At 42.5% G+C, this 16,184-nt stretch overlaps 1 protein-coding gene across 1 annotated transcript in view; it reads right to left on the reverse strand.

The window, feature by feature from the left end:
• TXNRD1 (thioredoxin reductase 1) overlaps nucleotides 1-10,008 on the reverse strand; it is a 39,133-nt gene extending 29,125 nt beyond the window's left edge. Inside the window, exon 1 of the mRNA XM_072332606.1 lies at nucleotides 9,912-10,008. Coding sequence (XP_072188707.1) covers nucleotides 9,912-9,974 — 63 coding nt within the window. The 5' untranslated portion in view covers nucleotides 9,975-10,008. The remainder of the gene's footprint in view (nucleotides 1-9,911) is intronic.
• Between the last annotated feature and the right edge of the window lie 6,176 nt (nucleotides 10,009-16,184).

Below are 16,184 nucleotides of genomic sequence, written 5' to 3' on the forward strand. Positions count from 1 at the left end.
ACTCAGAATTCAGTGCACGCTGACAAACAGTGTAATCACAGCGGAGATCTGACATCTGATGAGTGCTGTTACTGAAGGCTAGCACACACAGACCTCAGAATCCTGCTGCCTACATATAAGGCCAAGATCTATGTTACACCCAAATGTAATGCCTCTAGCTTTCTCTCTGAAATTACCCTTAAGTAAAGCACCACAAGTGATCACTCCACTGAAATTACACAGTTCAAGATCTTTACTTTCCATCCTAAATGTCAAATATTAACAAATAAGCAAACCACATCAGTGCAGCTTTCACACCTACAAGCATTAGCAGAAGCTTGCAAAAGCTGCCTGCGCTCCCCATGGATTCTAATTTAAGCCTGCAAGGAAAATATCCCACAGCAAGTGGCAAACAAATAGGTTTCATCAACATCACAAAAAAATACACCTTCCCATTGGCTGAAGGTCTGTTGTGGTTCTTTTGTTCGTTTTTTTGTTGTTGTTTTTTTTTTTTTTTCTTTTTCCCCTTAGAATTTCACTACCTGCATATGTGAGCACTGAGGAAGGAAAAAGGGATAAAAGACTAAGCCATGCACTCTGGCCTTGCATATCTGTTCAGGGTAGTTCAAATGAAAAACAAGGAACTTCCGGGCATTTGAATAGCTCTTTCACCTGCAGAGTACTTAAGCAGTAGCAGACTGAACGGTGACATCACCTCCAGCCTTTTCCCTTTGATGATGAGTCTATTTTGTTACCTACTGGCCTCCCATGCCTGCATTGTTCTTGTAACACAAGCAGCAATATATATATATATATATATATGCCTAGAAAACAGCTCCTCTCCTGCCAGTGACTTACTTACTTGAAACATTGCTGAAATACGTATGCAATGATTCAGATAAGAAACATCTCACTGCTTAGTAGAAGTTTTCTTGGCTTTGAGAGGAGCTTGGCTTTATGTCAAGAAAACTTTAACCTCATTGGAGATGCTCACCTCCTTACATAATTATATTTCTATTTTGCAACCGCTGGCTATTGATTGATATGGAGATCAGATCCAAGCCAGCTCTGACATCATCAAAAGACTGGGATGTGTGACCTGGCCCAGTGATGTTCTTTTGTATGCTCATTTCCTTGGTGTTCCTAAAGTCAAGAAGAATCAAGAACGGGGCATTTTGTACAAAGCTGGGCTCTGACTCACTCTTAAAATCCCAAACCACCAAGCTCCATTACTGACAAACAGGAGAGCAAAGCACATTTCCCAAGGAATCTCAAGTCTTATCTATGTTATTGCTTGTATCTCTTCAATATACTGTTGCAAAGTGCTTTTCTCCTGCTTTTCATATCTAAGAGCCTAAAACATCTTCTATTTAAACAAAGCACAGCTTGAATGGGATCACCATCAAACACAATGTGGAATAACGTAACTTTGATGTAGTACAAGTGGGGTCACTAACAGAAACGGAGGCTTTTCTTTGCCACAGACTTCTGTCAATGAAGAGCCCAGTCCGGGCGTTAATGCAAAATACTTCTCTCTATGAAAGCATGAATTCTTTTTTTCATTCATATTTGAGAGGATGGAAAAGGACATTAGAAGTATTTTCCTAAGTGGGAAAGCATGCAAATATAAATTTTCTTCTGAGAGCTTTTCAGCTTGTTCTCTAAGCCAAAGCAGAAGAAAACATTGTCTTCCCAGCAAATCAAATGCAATTAACACATGAAAAAGGTAGAAAAAAAACAGCTTCGCAGCTCTGTTTTCTCAAAGGACAAGATAAGTGCACTAAGAAATTTTAAACAAACCCATCCATAGCAGAATAGGACAAACCACTGAAGATACAGTGGCAGAGGGATGATGAAAGCCACACCAAACGAAGACGTTTTCAAGTGACATTTCTCGAAGGGCCCAATTCAACATTCCCTACACCCCTGGAAAACCCTTACTCAAATGAAAGCCCGAAGTGACAAAATTCTCCTCTTTCAGCTCCATTTTCTAACGAGAATCTGGGGACTGACTCAACAAAAGCTTTCAGTCTATTAGAAGACGTGTACTTGCCATAAAAATGAGGGAACTTGAAAGCTCACTCCAACAAGATCCAGGCTTTCACACAGACTTTCCCATCAGCACTCACACCACCAAAGCCTGTAGCAATATAAGGCAATTGCTACTTGTCCTAGAAAGTATTCAGTCTTCTTATATAACTGTTTACAGCAAATCATATAGGATTTAGTGAGGTTGCTCTAATTAGCATTAATAAGGATGTTTTTCCATGAGTATAACATCACGTGCTAACCTCAAATATTTCTAGAGCAGCTACAATGCAAACTACTGCCTGAGAGAAAGCAAGCTGAATAAACAGAAGTAAACTTCAGACTCTTCCTCAGTAAAAAGGCAAGTAATGCTCAGTGAATCACTTATCTTTGCATTTGCCTCTTCCAGTCTATTTAATTGTGAGGAAAATTAACTACGTTATGAAAAACAAAGCTTCACTAGCTTTGAAACTGTAGTAAAACCTGCAAGATCTCATCTATGGATCTATATAAAATCTTCACAGAAAACATAACCTCGTAGCAACAACAATTTTTACCATGAAGTTTTATCTGTTCCCTTCAAAAGTCACTGTTGTTTTTGGATTTACACATGGTGATATAATACTTTGTGTAATCCAAATCGAAAGAAAGGTAATTATGTCTGATGTGACTACCTGTGGGCACATCATACCCAGTGCCACACCAGCTCACCCTTCCTTTGGAACAACCTGAAATAACTGAGCTTCCTCATTTTTGTTGTTTCTTGACATTCCTGTGGTCAGCTCAAACCTGTGTCTACTACAAACTGTGATTAATACTCTCGTGCTAGAGGAGGAAGAAACATCAGCCACACTTTAACAAGCGTGAGACCTGAGGCACAGGGAGGTGAAACAGTGCTTAGTGGGATTTGGAACAGAATCTCCTTGCACTGTACCACTCATTAAACCATACAGCTATCAGCCACGCCTTTATTGTCTCTATCACACTGAGGTCATTTATCCATTCCCACACATCTCTTTGTAATTAGGCTTGTATTTGAGTCATGGGGAGCATTAAAAAGAAAAAGAAAAAATAGAGGAAAACATCTCACCCAGAATCTTACCTTTTTCTTCGTGCCAAACAACTCAGTGTTAAAAGTGAACAAGGTTAAAAGAAAACAAGGTCTTTGAAATAGTCTCCCAGAATGTAAAAGAAGTTTAATGCTGATATCACACTGTGAAAAGTAGTCAAGGTTGAATGTGTGAGATACTTCTTGGCATTTAATCCAAGAAGGACTATTTTAAGAGAGGGGAAAATGTGTTTATTTTAGGCCCGAGAAATCAGTTTTTAAGCCTTGAAAAACAGAAGAACTGAGGTGGAACCACTTATTCCTGCTTGTAGCACCTCAGCAAACAATTTCAGCAGTTGTAGGACCTGATCAAAATACTGCATCCCTGCAGATCACCGCCCTCAAACTTCCTCTCCACGTAACTAATACAGCAAACTGAGGCATACAGACACTGACAAAGGTCTAACTGGAAATGGTTGTGAAAGGTGGGTGGAAAACAACAAACAGTTCACTTCTGAGAAGTGAGAAACAATGTAGAGAAATGTGCTTGCTTTGTGTCAGGCTGTGCACACAGTGGTGGAGTTGAGGAAGTAGAGAGTTTCCTTACTGCCACAGCTGGGACACTGTGCCAAGTAATACTTTCTTCTCTGAGTAATTACATCTACACATAAAACTGACATGTTTGCTATTGCAGAACATGAAATAGGAGGACGTCTCAGTTTACTACTTAAAAACACTTTCAGAACTACACTACCATAGGCTCCTATTGTTTTCTATCCCACAACGAGTAGTAGAACAAATGGAAGAAAAGAACATGTGCCATTGGAAGGGAAACAAAATCTTATCTTCAGACACTAGGTTAAGATTCTAACAGCAGGAGATAGAACTGCAAAGGGAGAAAGTATGCAAATAGAAGTGCTGGGTCATATAGCACTGGGACAGCCAACAATAACAGTGATCTCAGAGGGTTTAACAAGATGAGCCCGATTGCATTATCAACAATATAAGGCATAGGGACTACATGCAGGAATGACAGTATGCTAAGGAAAACAACATCTGTGAGCTTTCTGGAAGAAAAATGGAAAGAAAACCAAGCTGAAGGTGAGGAAACATCCAATATGCTGAGCAGATCCTCTTCTTAGAGAAGTCTGCTGCCTTCCTGGCATGCAGGTGAGGAACATAAACAGGAAACTATTTACCCTGGGGTACAGTTGACACACCACAACCCCTTACTTTTTTCCATATAGGTCTCACATGTAGACCCAGCTACATGTGGGCCAAGGGCAATCAAAAGAAAGGCTCACTTCTTTAAATACCTGGCTTTGTGGCTGGTCCTGTCACCAGAACTTGGGGTTATTTTTACAGCTAGCATATATGGTACTGGGTTTGTTGGCACCAGATGGGGTAAGCCTTTCTCAAAGAGGGAGAAGGGTCCTTGAGGAAAAGCTAGTGCGGTTCATTGGGAGAGCTTTAAACTAGATGTGAATGGGAACAGAGGAGATGACGAGCCTTCCCAAGATAAGGTGTGGGGTGGCATAGCTATATTAGAGGGACAGGGTGCTGGCAGGGGCCTTGAAGGACCTGCTGCCAACACTGAAGCATGTACAAAACTCTGTGATGATGAGGCGGAGACTACTGGAGTAACAGGAGAAGGCAACGGGGAAATTCAAGGGAAATACCTAGAAGGAACTAAGGAATTATCATTTAAGGAAGTGACAAGATCAGGTGCTGAGCTGCAGTGCCTCTACACCTATAAGCACAGCTTGGGAAACAAACAGGAGGAGCTGGAAGCTACCGTGCTCCTTGAAAACCACAATATAGTTGTTAGCTGCTCTGCTACACAGAGGGCTCGAATCCCGGGAGTTGGACTCGATGATTTCTAAGGTCCCTTCCAACTCGTGCGATACTGTGATACTGTGATACTGTGAAGTACAAGTACCATGGAAAGAGTATAAGGAAGCTGCAAGGCTTTGTTAGGATGGGTCAGAAAAGCTGAGGCCCAGCTTGAACTGAACTTGGCTAGGGATGCCAAAAAGAACAAGAAAGGCTTCAACAGGTCCCTCAACCAGAAAAGGAAAGTCCAGGAGGGAACACCCCCCTAGTCCCCTAGTGAGCGATGCAGGCAGTCTGATAACAATGGACAAGGAGAAGGCTGTGGTACTTAACGTTTTTTGCCTTGGTCTCCTCTGATAACTGCTCACCACACAGCTCTCAAACATTTGGTTTGGTAGGAGGCAACTGGGGAAGCAACGTCCCTCCCACTGTAAGCAAAGATCAGGTTCATGACCACCTGAGGAACCTGAACATCCATAAGTCACAGTGAGATGCATCCCAGGAATTGGCTGATGTATTTACCAAACCACTCTCTGTGATATTTGAAAAGTTGTGGCAATCAGGTGAAGTCCCTGGTGACTGGAAAAAAGGAAACACTGCACCCACTTTTACAAAGAGTAAAAAGGATGATGCTGGGAACTACCTCTGTGCCACAGAAGATCATGGAGTGGATCCTCCTGGAAGTTATTCTAGGGCACATGGAAGGCATTGAGCTGATATGGGAGAATCAGCATGGCTTCACCATGGGCAAATCCTGCTTGATCAACCTAGAGGCCTTCTGTGATGATATCACTGCATCAGTGGACAAGAGAAGAGCTGCTGCTGTCATCTATCTGGACTTCAGTAAGGCCTTTGACACAGTACCGCTCAACACCCTTCTCTCCAAATTGGGAATATATAGATTTGATGGATGGAACGTTCAATGAACTGGCTGCAGGATCAATTCCAGAGAGTGGTGGTCAATGGTACAGCATCTGGATGGAGATCACTAATGAGTGGTGTCCCTCGAGGGTTGATTCTAGGGCTAATACTCTTTAATATCTTCATCAATTACATCAATACTGGGGTTGAGTGCACCCTCAGCAAGTTTGCTGATGACACCAAGCTGTGGTGCAGTTGACACACCAGAGGGATGAAATGCCATCCAAAAAGACCTAAAAAGGCTTGAGCAGTAAGCTTAGGTGAACCTTGTGAGATTCAACAAAACCAAGTGCAAGGTCTTGCAGATGGGTTGAGGCAACCAGTGGTTTTAAACTAAGATAGGGGAAGTTTAGGTTAGAGATTAGGAGGAAATTTTTCACACAGAGGGTGGTGATGCACTGGAACAGGTTGCCCAAGGAGGCTGTGGATGCCCCATCCCTGGAGGCATTCAAGGACAGGCTGGATGTGGCTCTGGGAAGCCTGGTCTGGTGGTTGGCTTTTCAGTATCTAACAGGGAGCTACAGGAAAGAAGGGAAGAGACTCTTTAGCAGGATCTGTGACGATGGAACAAGGGGAAATGATTTCAAGCTCAAAGAGGGTAGTCTTAGGTTAGACATAAGGAAAAAACTTCTACAGCAAGGGTGGTGAGGCACTGGAACAGGTGATGTTGTCAATGCCCTGTCCCTAGAGACTTTCAAGGCGAGGCTGAATAAGGCCCTGAGCAACCTGATATAGCTGTGATATCCCTATTCACTGCAGGAGAGTTGGACTAGATGGCCTTCAGGGGTCCCTTCCAACTCTAAGGATTCTATGGTTCTATGAAAGAAAGAGAATATAGGATGAAGTTTAACTAGTTAAAGGATTGCTCCTTGAACACATGCAAGATGACTCCACATTCAAGCACGTAGTTATTGTCAAGTATGAGCAAGAAAAACCTGAACAAGAGTTGGGGAAAAGAAAAAAAAAAAAAAAAGAATCACAGGAAATACGTAAGCCAAGGTTCTATGGACTACAAGACAACTACACTGGAATAGAACAGCACAATAAACAGGAAACATCAAAGATAGGATTTTCTTGGGAGAATGCAGGGGTAAAGTACCCTCACTTCAAATCAGTGGGAAAAGAATAAGTTACCAATTCAGCATATCAAATAAGCCATAGTGCACGATGTTTCTCTGATACTTGGTTTGTTTCTGCAAGCACAGCTAAGCTGACATCCTACCGCCTACCAAAGGATGTCCAAGATGGGTTTATAGGAGAAAGAACCTTTAGACAGAAACAAGCAAGGAAGGTTTCCAAAGAAGTCCTGGAAACAGAGAAACCAGAATGGACAGGAAAAAAGACAACTAGTACATTGTGAAGGACAAGTGCTGCTACCATTCACAGCAGAAGTCAAAGGGATGGCCTAACTGTAAACCAGGGCAGAAAGAAGCACACGAGCAGGCATGACATCACTTCCAGGAGGCAAGTCTTCCCCACAGAGTGCAATGACATCTATTATTGTGACGCCCAAGCACTTCACATGCAAATCATGTGGCCAAAACTTTGCAGGAAGTACTACAAAAATAAATAAATACATAATTTTGAGGTCTCATTACTCACTTGAACATCACACGTAAATAACAAAGCAACTCAATCACATTCAATGCTGGTATTCCAGCACAGAGCTAGGACCTCTCATATTAGCATCAAAACCAGGCAGTAATGCTTTGAACAGTAGCATCCAAATTCACTTTCTAGAGTCCAACCCAAATTCCATTCCAAGTCTGTAACAAATTTCTAGCTCCACCCGAAAGGAACCGGGCAACTTCAACTTACATGAACTGAAAACACAGCCGCCTGTAAAATTCATCCCACGTGAGGGGATAACAAGAGAGCCATACAGAAACAAATACTGTATTTTATAATGCAAAAGGTGAAAAACATGCTATCTTAATTTTTAGCCATGTAACGTTAGTTAGCTTTGATTTTTCTCATTATTCCTTTTTTTTTTTTTTTTTTTGGCAATAAAACGCATGTTTCATAACACAGAAATACTAAAATACCACAAAGATAGATGAGCAAAATTAACTCAGAAGAGCATTATCTTCTGAGTTAATTCCAATTTTCATACTTTCACATCCACAGAATGTGTCAGCCAGTAAAGTAAACCAAATACTATTTGAGGATTGCAGGATAACCCTTTCAAAAGCACAAGCTAAGAACAAGGGAATTTCTTTTTTAATAGCTATGTTACGTAAAACATATATAAGCAGTTTATCTTAACAGTTTTGCATTTTACAATGCTAGCCAACATTTTCCTTGTCAATTTTGCTCATTACCAGCAAGAATCTGTTTGCTTAAGATATTTCAGCAAATGATTAACTCTGAATTTATTGTTGTCATCGACAAAATAATGGAAGGGTGGGAAAAGATGCAGAAAGTAATTAAGAAATTCTTACAGCTAGGAATGACCCAGTTTCATCCTCCTACTACTGAAGGGACACAGCATTTTAAATATATCTTGTAGGAGTGATGTACGTAGACATTAAAAAAACCAACAGTCTACTCCCTGGTATGACTAACTACAGAAAAGGGTTAATTTAAGATTCTCCACGCTTCAGGGTCAGTTAAACAATGATTAATTAACTCACATACATATATTTTTTTTTCATTACAATTGAGGACTCCACATCTGGACGCAGTACTCCAGGTGAGGTCTTACCAGCACAGAGCAGAGGGGTGGGATCACCTCCTTCACCCTGCTGTCCACACTTCTTTCGATGCAGCCCAGGATACGGTTGGTTTTCTGGGCTCTGAGGGCATGTTGCTGGCTCATGTCCAGCTTGCCATCCACCAGCATCCCTAAGTCCTTTTCAGCAGGGCTGTGGTCTATTCTTTTGTTTCTCACCTTGTATTGACAGTGGGAGCTGCTGTGACCCAGGCGTAAGACCTAGCACGTGGCTTTGTTGAACTTCATGAGGCTTTCCTAGGCCCACTGCTCCAACCTGTCTCTCTGGATGGCTTACACTTTCTTACACTGAAGGAAACAAGATTCAGCAGAGCATATAATCTGAAGTTCTTTTAAGTCATGTTAGCCTAAATGAGTCAGATTCACAACGATGAAAAAACTCATTAAGATGCATGCTTCACTTCTGAGTTTGTGTCAGAAGATAACATCACTGTCAAGAAGAATTAGGTTTGAGTATCTTAACTACAGACTGTTCATTCTGCACCAAACTCCGTGCTACCACAGCTGCCTAACATTTAGCAGTTGATGTAAAGCCATACTAGGTATTTCTACACATAATAGGCATGTGGCAGTATTAGGAGAGGGAGCTTGCCAACAGTGGGGAGCTTACCTGCTGTGGGACAGCCTGATTCTTCCCAGGGAGCTGCACTGCCTCCAAGTGCAAGGCAAGTTATTTTCCTGACAGCAGCTGGAGAGGTTTGTGTTTTGTTTGTTTGTTTGTTTGTTTGGTCTTGCTACAGTAAAAGAACACCCAGTGCTTCCATTGCCATGACTTTATTTCAGCTTATAGGACATTATATAACTGAAAGATGCTAAGCAAGATGCAGCCATAACCATAAGCCTATTTCAAGAGTTTTAAACAGCTATAAACTTCATCTTCATATTTGCCAGCTCCTGCTTTACACAGATCCTTACCCCACAGGCACCTCTGCTCCTGTTTGTCGCATCACTGACAATTTCCATCCTGCATAATAAGCCTTGAGATGCTCTGTGTTATCTTAAAGCTGCCAAGGCATTTTAGTTTAAACATTCCTCAATTACTGCATCGATAAAAACACCCTTAAAAACAAGCCCCTTTCTCAAGAGAGCTGAGAACACTTTTTAAGCAGAAAATGCTCTTTGAAATACTATATCCAGAGTGCTTTTACGGTAGGTGGGACCGCTATACAGCACCAGTGCGGGCAACACTAACTACATACAAAGAGCACCGGAGGCTGAAGGTCCGAAAGCCGAAACACAAACGCGCTGCTCCCCGCCGAGCTTCACCCGCTTTACCAAAAAAAAACGAGTTTCTTGGGCCGCTCTCTGTACTTCGGCCCTCGCAGCCTGCCGCCCCGCTGCAAACTTCTACCACAGCCGGCAGCCTCCTACCTGCCGGGCACCGTCGCTCCGGGCCTGCCGCGCCGCCTGGCTCTTTCGCGGGGCGCTCCCCATGGTGCGGCCCTCCGCGCCCACAGCCCGGGCCCGTCGCCATGGCGACCGAGCGGGCACAGGCCCAGCCCCGCGCTTGGTGCGACCTCTTGCGGCTTCCGAGGCCGCGCAGGGCCGGGAGAGCAGATCGTGGCCCGGCTGCGCCCGCTTTCACACAAAACTGTGCCAAGTGCCTGCCTTGAGTTTCTGGCATAGAGTAGACAAAAGACCTGAGGCCCCACAGGCCACCAACAGAGCAGCACACAGATATCCGCTGCTGCTGTCAGCTCTAAGTGGAACTTTCTTCATGCTTCGTGTGGAAAGCATGTGACTTGTCACACCAAGCATGGCAGTTTGCCTCCTTAGTATTCTTAGAGCAAATAACAGCACTTTCTGAAAGGTTCCAAAAAAACCCCATCCCAATAAAACAGCATTGCTGGTGGATGAAGCTTCTTTGGTTATGCAGGTCGCTGCACTGCATGCTGAGTGTGAAGGCTGCTGTGCTTGGAAAGGAAAAATGCTGAATGCCAAAGCACAGTGATTGCTCCGAGCCCAATATGTGGAATCATAGGATAGTTTGGGTTGGAATGATCCTTTAAAGATCACCTAGTCCAACTCCCCTGCAAGGACATCTAGAGCACAAGACTTCCGAGGGGCAGCTGAAGAAACATGCATTGACCAGTCTGGAGAAGAGGAGGCTCAAGGGAGACTCATCAGTCTCTACAGTGACCTGAAAGGAGGTTGTAGTGATGTGGGGGTTGGCCTCTTCTCCCAGGTAACAGAGATAGGATGAGAGGGAATGGCTTCAAGCTGCACTGTGAGAAGTTCAGATTGGAGATCTGGAAAAAATTCCTCTCCAAAAGAGTGATCAGGTGCCGGCACAGGCTGCCCAGGGAGACTGTGGAGTCACCATCCCTGGAGGTGTTCAAGACATGTATGAATGTGGTACTTAGGGACATGGTTAGTAGGCAGTACTGGTGGCAGATGGATGGTTGGACTAGACAATCTTAAAGGTCCTTTCCAACTGTAATAATTATACAGTTCTATGATCTACAGCTAGATCAGATTGCTCAGAGCCCCTCCAGCCTGACCTTGGACATCTCAGGGATAGGGCAACCACCACGTCTTTGGGCAGTTCCTAACAAAACTCTGAAGTTGCTCTGTGGTCCTACGAGTTCATTCATTCTCAGTGTCCTCCAGTGTAACATGCAAAGATTGTGTCTAAGATCACATGTGACCTCAGTAATGCTTCTCATAGGGGATGACAAAACACTTAAGCTCTCTACTCCACCACAATAGTGACAGCAAAGGGATAATAGAAAGGGAAAACAGAACAGGATAATAACTTCTGATTTTTAAAGCTTATGAGGCACTGCCTACCAGTCCTCAGGATTTGGTGGTTTGTTTGGGGTCTTTTTTGCACAGAAGAATTCAGCTGTTCCCATTTGTGCTGCTATATTTCTCATTCGCTCTGCAGTGATGTCTCCCATGTGAGCCAGAGTTTCTACTAAAATAATAATAATAATAATAATAATAAATGACTAAGTTTGTAAGTGGAATAAAATCTCTGAACTCACTGTGGGAATGATCACTGAAAGTTTAGAATTGATATCTTCAACATAGATATATGTGATATAAAAAAACTGCGATGACAATTAGGGTAATAACTGTTATGCACATTCAGGGATTATTATAGCTTCAGAATTAAAGTTATTAAAATCATTTGATGAATAAGCTTAAGGCAGGAACTCTGTTCTGTCAAACGCCATCTAAATATTTTCATAAAATGGAGACCACCAGCTGACAAGCAGTCAACATGAGAAAAAGAAACAGGTTTTAAAAATACCTTGGTGAGCTATTACTGTCCTTGAAATCATTCACTGTGTTTCATTTTGTTTATCGTTTCGCAATCACGTTCTCATAACATCTCCTTTCATTAGGAAAAGAAAAAGAAAGATCTCACGCTGTTGTGGTGAAAGTTTATTGAGGAAGTAGAAAAAATGAAGTCCAACACTGGAAGTGTTTGTTCCATAATACCGAAAAACAGTGCAACCAAAATCTTTATTGCCCCAAATCACTTTTTAATTTTATGTGTGCTAATCCAAATGTTATGTCATTGTAGAACAGAATCTGGATGCAGCACCTGAAGGCTAACATTCATTTTCACCATCTTCATCCCACTCCTCCAAATGTGCTGCTTCTTCCTACACAGCTTTACTTGCACACCTTTCCACTTACCCTCGTCATTAGAAGGCCTCACTAATACTGCCTTCAGGCCATTCAAAGTGCAGCCTGAGTACTTACTTATATTCCTCAACTGTTATTTTAATCATGCCACTCCTTACCTCGGCCTCTTTAAGATAACTCCTTTCAACATCTTTCATAGGCTTCATAATTTCTCATGAGTCACAGGTTGTGATCTACTCCACGGTCTTGTAAACTCTTTCCATTTGTGCTGTCTTGTTACTCTGCCAGACTGTCCTCTCTCTCCAGTTATATCCACTTCTTTACCTTGTTTGTGTGATCTCCCACAGGGGCATTTTACTCTTACAGTATTCCCCACATACGATCTGCTTCTACGCAAATCCAAGGAGCATTTTTTAGTTCAATTGATATATTACACACTTTTTCCTTATTCTTTGACTTCCTCTCTCTCTTTAGACTCCTGGGGAGAGAGACTTTATCTTTCTCTCTGTTTAGAAAATGCTTGGCATTTCAATATCTACTGCTGTCCTCCTCATAAATAATCTTCATGTTGTCCTTTTCAAGTAGCAAGGACACACACTGGAAAACAGTCTTCAGGATCATAAAAGATTGAGGACACCCTGGTTCCTGTAACACCTACTTGATACAGACAGTAATTAAATCCCTGTTGGAGTCATAGATAGATCTGACCAATTAAGTCCTTGAAAGCCTGTTTCAGTCCGATTCCAAAGCACTGGCTTAAATATGCTTTCAGTTTGTCTTTTAGTCTGTTAGTTCTGTCTACACAAAAATTTAGAACAGATCCTCAAAAACTGTAGTGCTAAGAGGCAGGACAGCAACAACTGCCCCATTAGAAATACCTGTAGAAAAAACAAAAGGCTTTAAAGTCTGTCACATAGCATCCTGTATTGAATACTGGATTAGTATAGAGCACAGATGGCATAAAATACCAGTGCTGATGTTAAGAGATCAGATGTTCAATTAATTCAATTAACGTCTAGGAAGTCTACAGAATACCTGAATTTATAATAAAAATAGCAATCGCAGTAAGATATTAAATGACAGTGTTCTTCATAAAAATGAAATGCTAAGTGTTTCACTTCATCTTGAAGTCTTGGAAATGTACAGCAAATGTATTTGGTGCATGACTGCTGCTGAAGAGCCCCGAAACAGAGCTGTGATAAACTAAGTGGTACATCAGTTGAGCCAAACACTTTGAGCTAAGTGACTCCCAGTTCCTTACCACACAAGTGATCACTAAAATAATATTATAATTTCTGTCCTCGGCAATATTTCTGAATGCTCCTTTTATTCATAAACTAGGAGGAAGGCTTGTGTCAGTAAATGAAGAGCCCACAGTGCCACCTTCTTATAAGTGACTGAATTATTAGTGCCGAATGCAAAAACCACCTAGATATTTACATCCTTATAGCTGGCACAGTCCTTGCATTTTCTGAATAATGATGTCATTGAAATAACTGACATTGCTGCAAACTTAGATTCCTCTTACATCGGTTACCTAAGAATTTGGCCTCCCTTATAAGCACTTGATCTAAACTCAATCTGTAGCCAACCGAGAAAGACATCTCCAGATGGTAGCTCATCCCTCCAAAGACAAGCACTTCTGAAGAGTGGGCCTATCTATCCATAGCCCTTTGTTTGGACAAATTCAAGTGAGAATTTCAGTTTTCATGCTTAAGTTGACAGAAGAAATGTATGTTTCTGCCCACACTACAAATGTGACAGTGTCAGTATCTTAGTGATAATTAAGGGGCACAGTGAAGATTCAACTGTTGCAACAGATTCTGGCTTAGAGAGCAATTTTGTTTCAGTGATCTGATACAGTGGTAAATTTTCAACTCTGCAGTCTGAAATCCCCTACAGTGACCTCTACAGGTCAATCATAGAATCACCGAATCACCTCCAAGATCACCTAGTCCAACAGTCCACCTATCACCGATGTTTCCCTACTAAGCCACATACCTTAGTACCACATCTATACGTTTCTTGAACACCTCCAGGGACGATGATTCTACCACCCTCCTGGGAAACCTGTTCCAGTATGTGACCAGTCTTTTGGAGAATAAATTTTTCCTGATATCCAAACTGAACCTCCCCTGGCTCAACTTGCAGCCATTCCCTCTGGCCCAGCCGCTAATTATATGGGAAAAGAGGCCCACCACCACCTCACCACAACTTCCTTTCAAACAGTTGAAGAGGGCAATAAGGTCTCCCCTAAGCCTACATTCTTTCAGACTAAACAATCCCAGTTCCCTCAGCTGCTCTTCATAAGATTTGCCCTCACCAGATTCCTTGCTCTTCCCTGGACATGCTCCAGGGCCTCAACATCTTTCTTTCGGTGACCAGCCCCAAATTGAACACAGCACTAAAGGTGCAGCCTCACCAGAGCAGAGTATAGAGGGACAACCATCTCTGTGGTCCTGCTGGTGACACTATTTCTTACACAAGCCAGGATGCCGTTGGCCTTTTTGGCCACCTGGACACACTGCTGATTCATTTTCAGCTGAGTGTCAATCAATAGCCCCAGTTTCACTTTCTCCATAATGTCTTCCAGCCACTCTGCCAAAAGCATGTAGCATTGCCTGGGGCAGTTGCAGCAAAAACGCAGGACCTGGCACTTGGTCTTGTTGAACTTCATGTCACTGCCCTCAGCCCAGTGATCCAGCCTATCCAGATTCCTCTATAGGGCCTTTCTACCCCCAGGCAGATGAACACTTCCTCTCACCTTGATGTTATCTGCAAACTTACTGAGGCTGTACTCAGTGCCCTCATCCAGGTCACCAATAGAGATATTTGACAGGACAGGCCCCAGTACCAACCTCTGGGGAACATTAACCATGACCATTCATCAACTGAATTTCACCACCACCCTCTGGGCCCAGCCCTTCAGACAGTTCTTTTCTCAGCAAAGAGTGTGCCTGTTCAAGCCATGGGCTACCAGCTTCTCCTGTGGGACAGTGTCAAAGGCTTTGCTGAAATCTAGGTAGACTGCATTGACAGCCTTTCCCTCATCCACCAGGTGGTTCACTTGATCACTGGAGATCTGCTTGGTTAAGCAGAACCTGCCTCTCATGAACTTATGCTGGCTGAAACTACAAATAGAGACAAGAGAGATAGCTCCCAGAAAACTCAAATGGTTCCAGGAACATGCTGTATTCCTCCAGCCATGAGAAGCAAATCTAAGCAATCAAATTTATTACCATTTTGAAATGCAAATACAAAACCTGAAAACATACTCTTTTGAAAAAATACAGTGCAAAATAAGAGCCCCTACTCTGTGACCCCGGTGCCTCAGCACTGTCAGTCATGAGGCTTTCCTAACTGCAGCTTTGTAATCACAACTGACCTGGGCAACAGTCCACATTTCCTCACTTCCCATTTCCATCTGACATAGATACCTTCTGGCTCTCTCTGCAATACTCAAAGCAAAGCATTAATGGAACCCAGCTTTCCAGCCCATGGGAGATGTAGAGTTTCACTGCAGAGCCATTAAGCAGCTGCTTGTCCTCTTCCACAGCAGAATTAAGATTTGTTTTACCATACTTACACTACTGGATAAATTCAATCCCACACACAGCTGATAACAGGAGAAAATAAAAAAACACATAACCACAGTGCAGCAAAATGCAGATAACAAGTAAATCCATGTGAATAATGTTTGAAAACACATCATGTGCTTAGCTATAAAAATGACCAGTCAAATTTTTAATAGAGACACTTTGGCTTTTTATTTTATACTTGGTAAATAAGTGTTGGGTTTTTTTCCCCCCATATTTCAAAAAGAGACCAAACCAAAGAAAAGTTTTTCTATCCAGGAGGCAATGATTGCACAAATGCAAAGCAGGGCTCCTGTCAGAGTCCATCTTAGCAACAGTGCCGTGTTGCTTTGTTGAAAACAAAGCAGTGTAGATAATGTTATAGTTTCATCTCTAACTGTTGCTGCATTACTCATGGCCAGGTGAAAGGCTTCTTCCAAGATCTCAGCCTTCAAACAATTCTGTATGGACC

The sequence above is a fragment of the Excalfactoria chinensis genome, chromosome 1 (genome assembly GCF_039878825.1).
Source record: "Excalfactoria chinensis isolate bCotChi1 chromosome 1, bCotChi1.hap2, whole genome shotgun sequence".
In the NCBI taxonomy this organism is placed as follows: Eukaryota; Metazoa; Chordata; class Aves; order Galliformes; family Phasianidae; genus Excalfactoria; species Excalfactoria chinensis.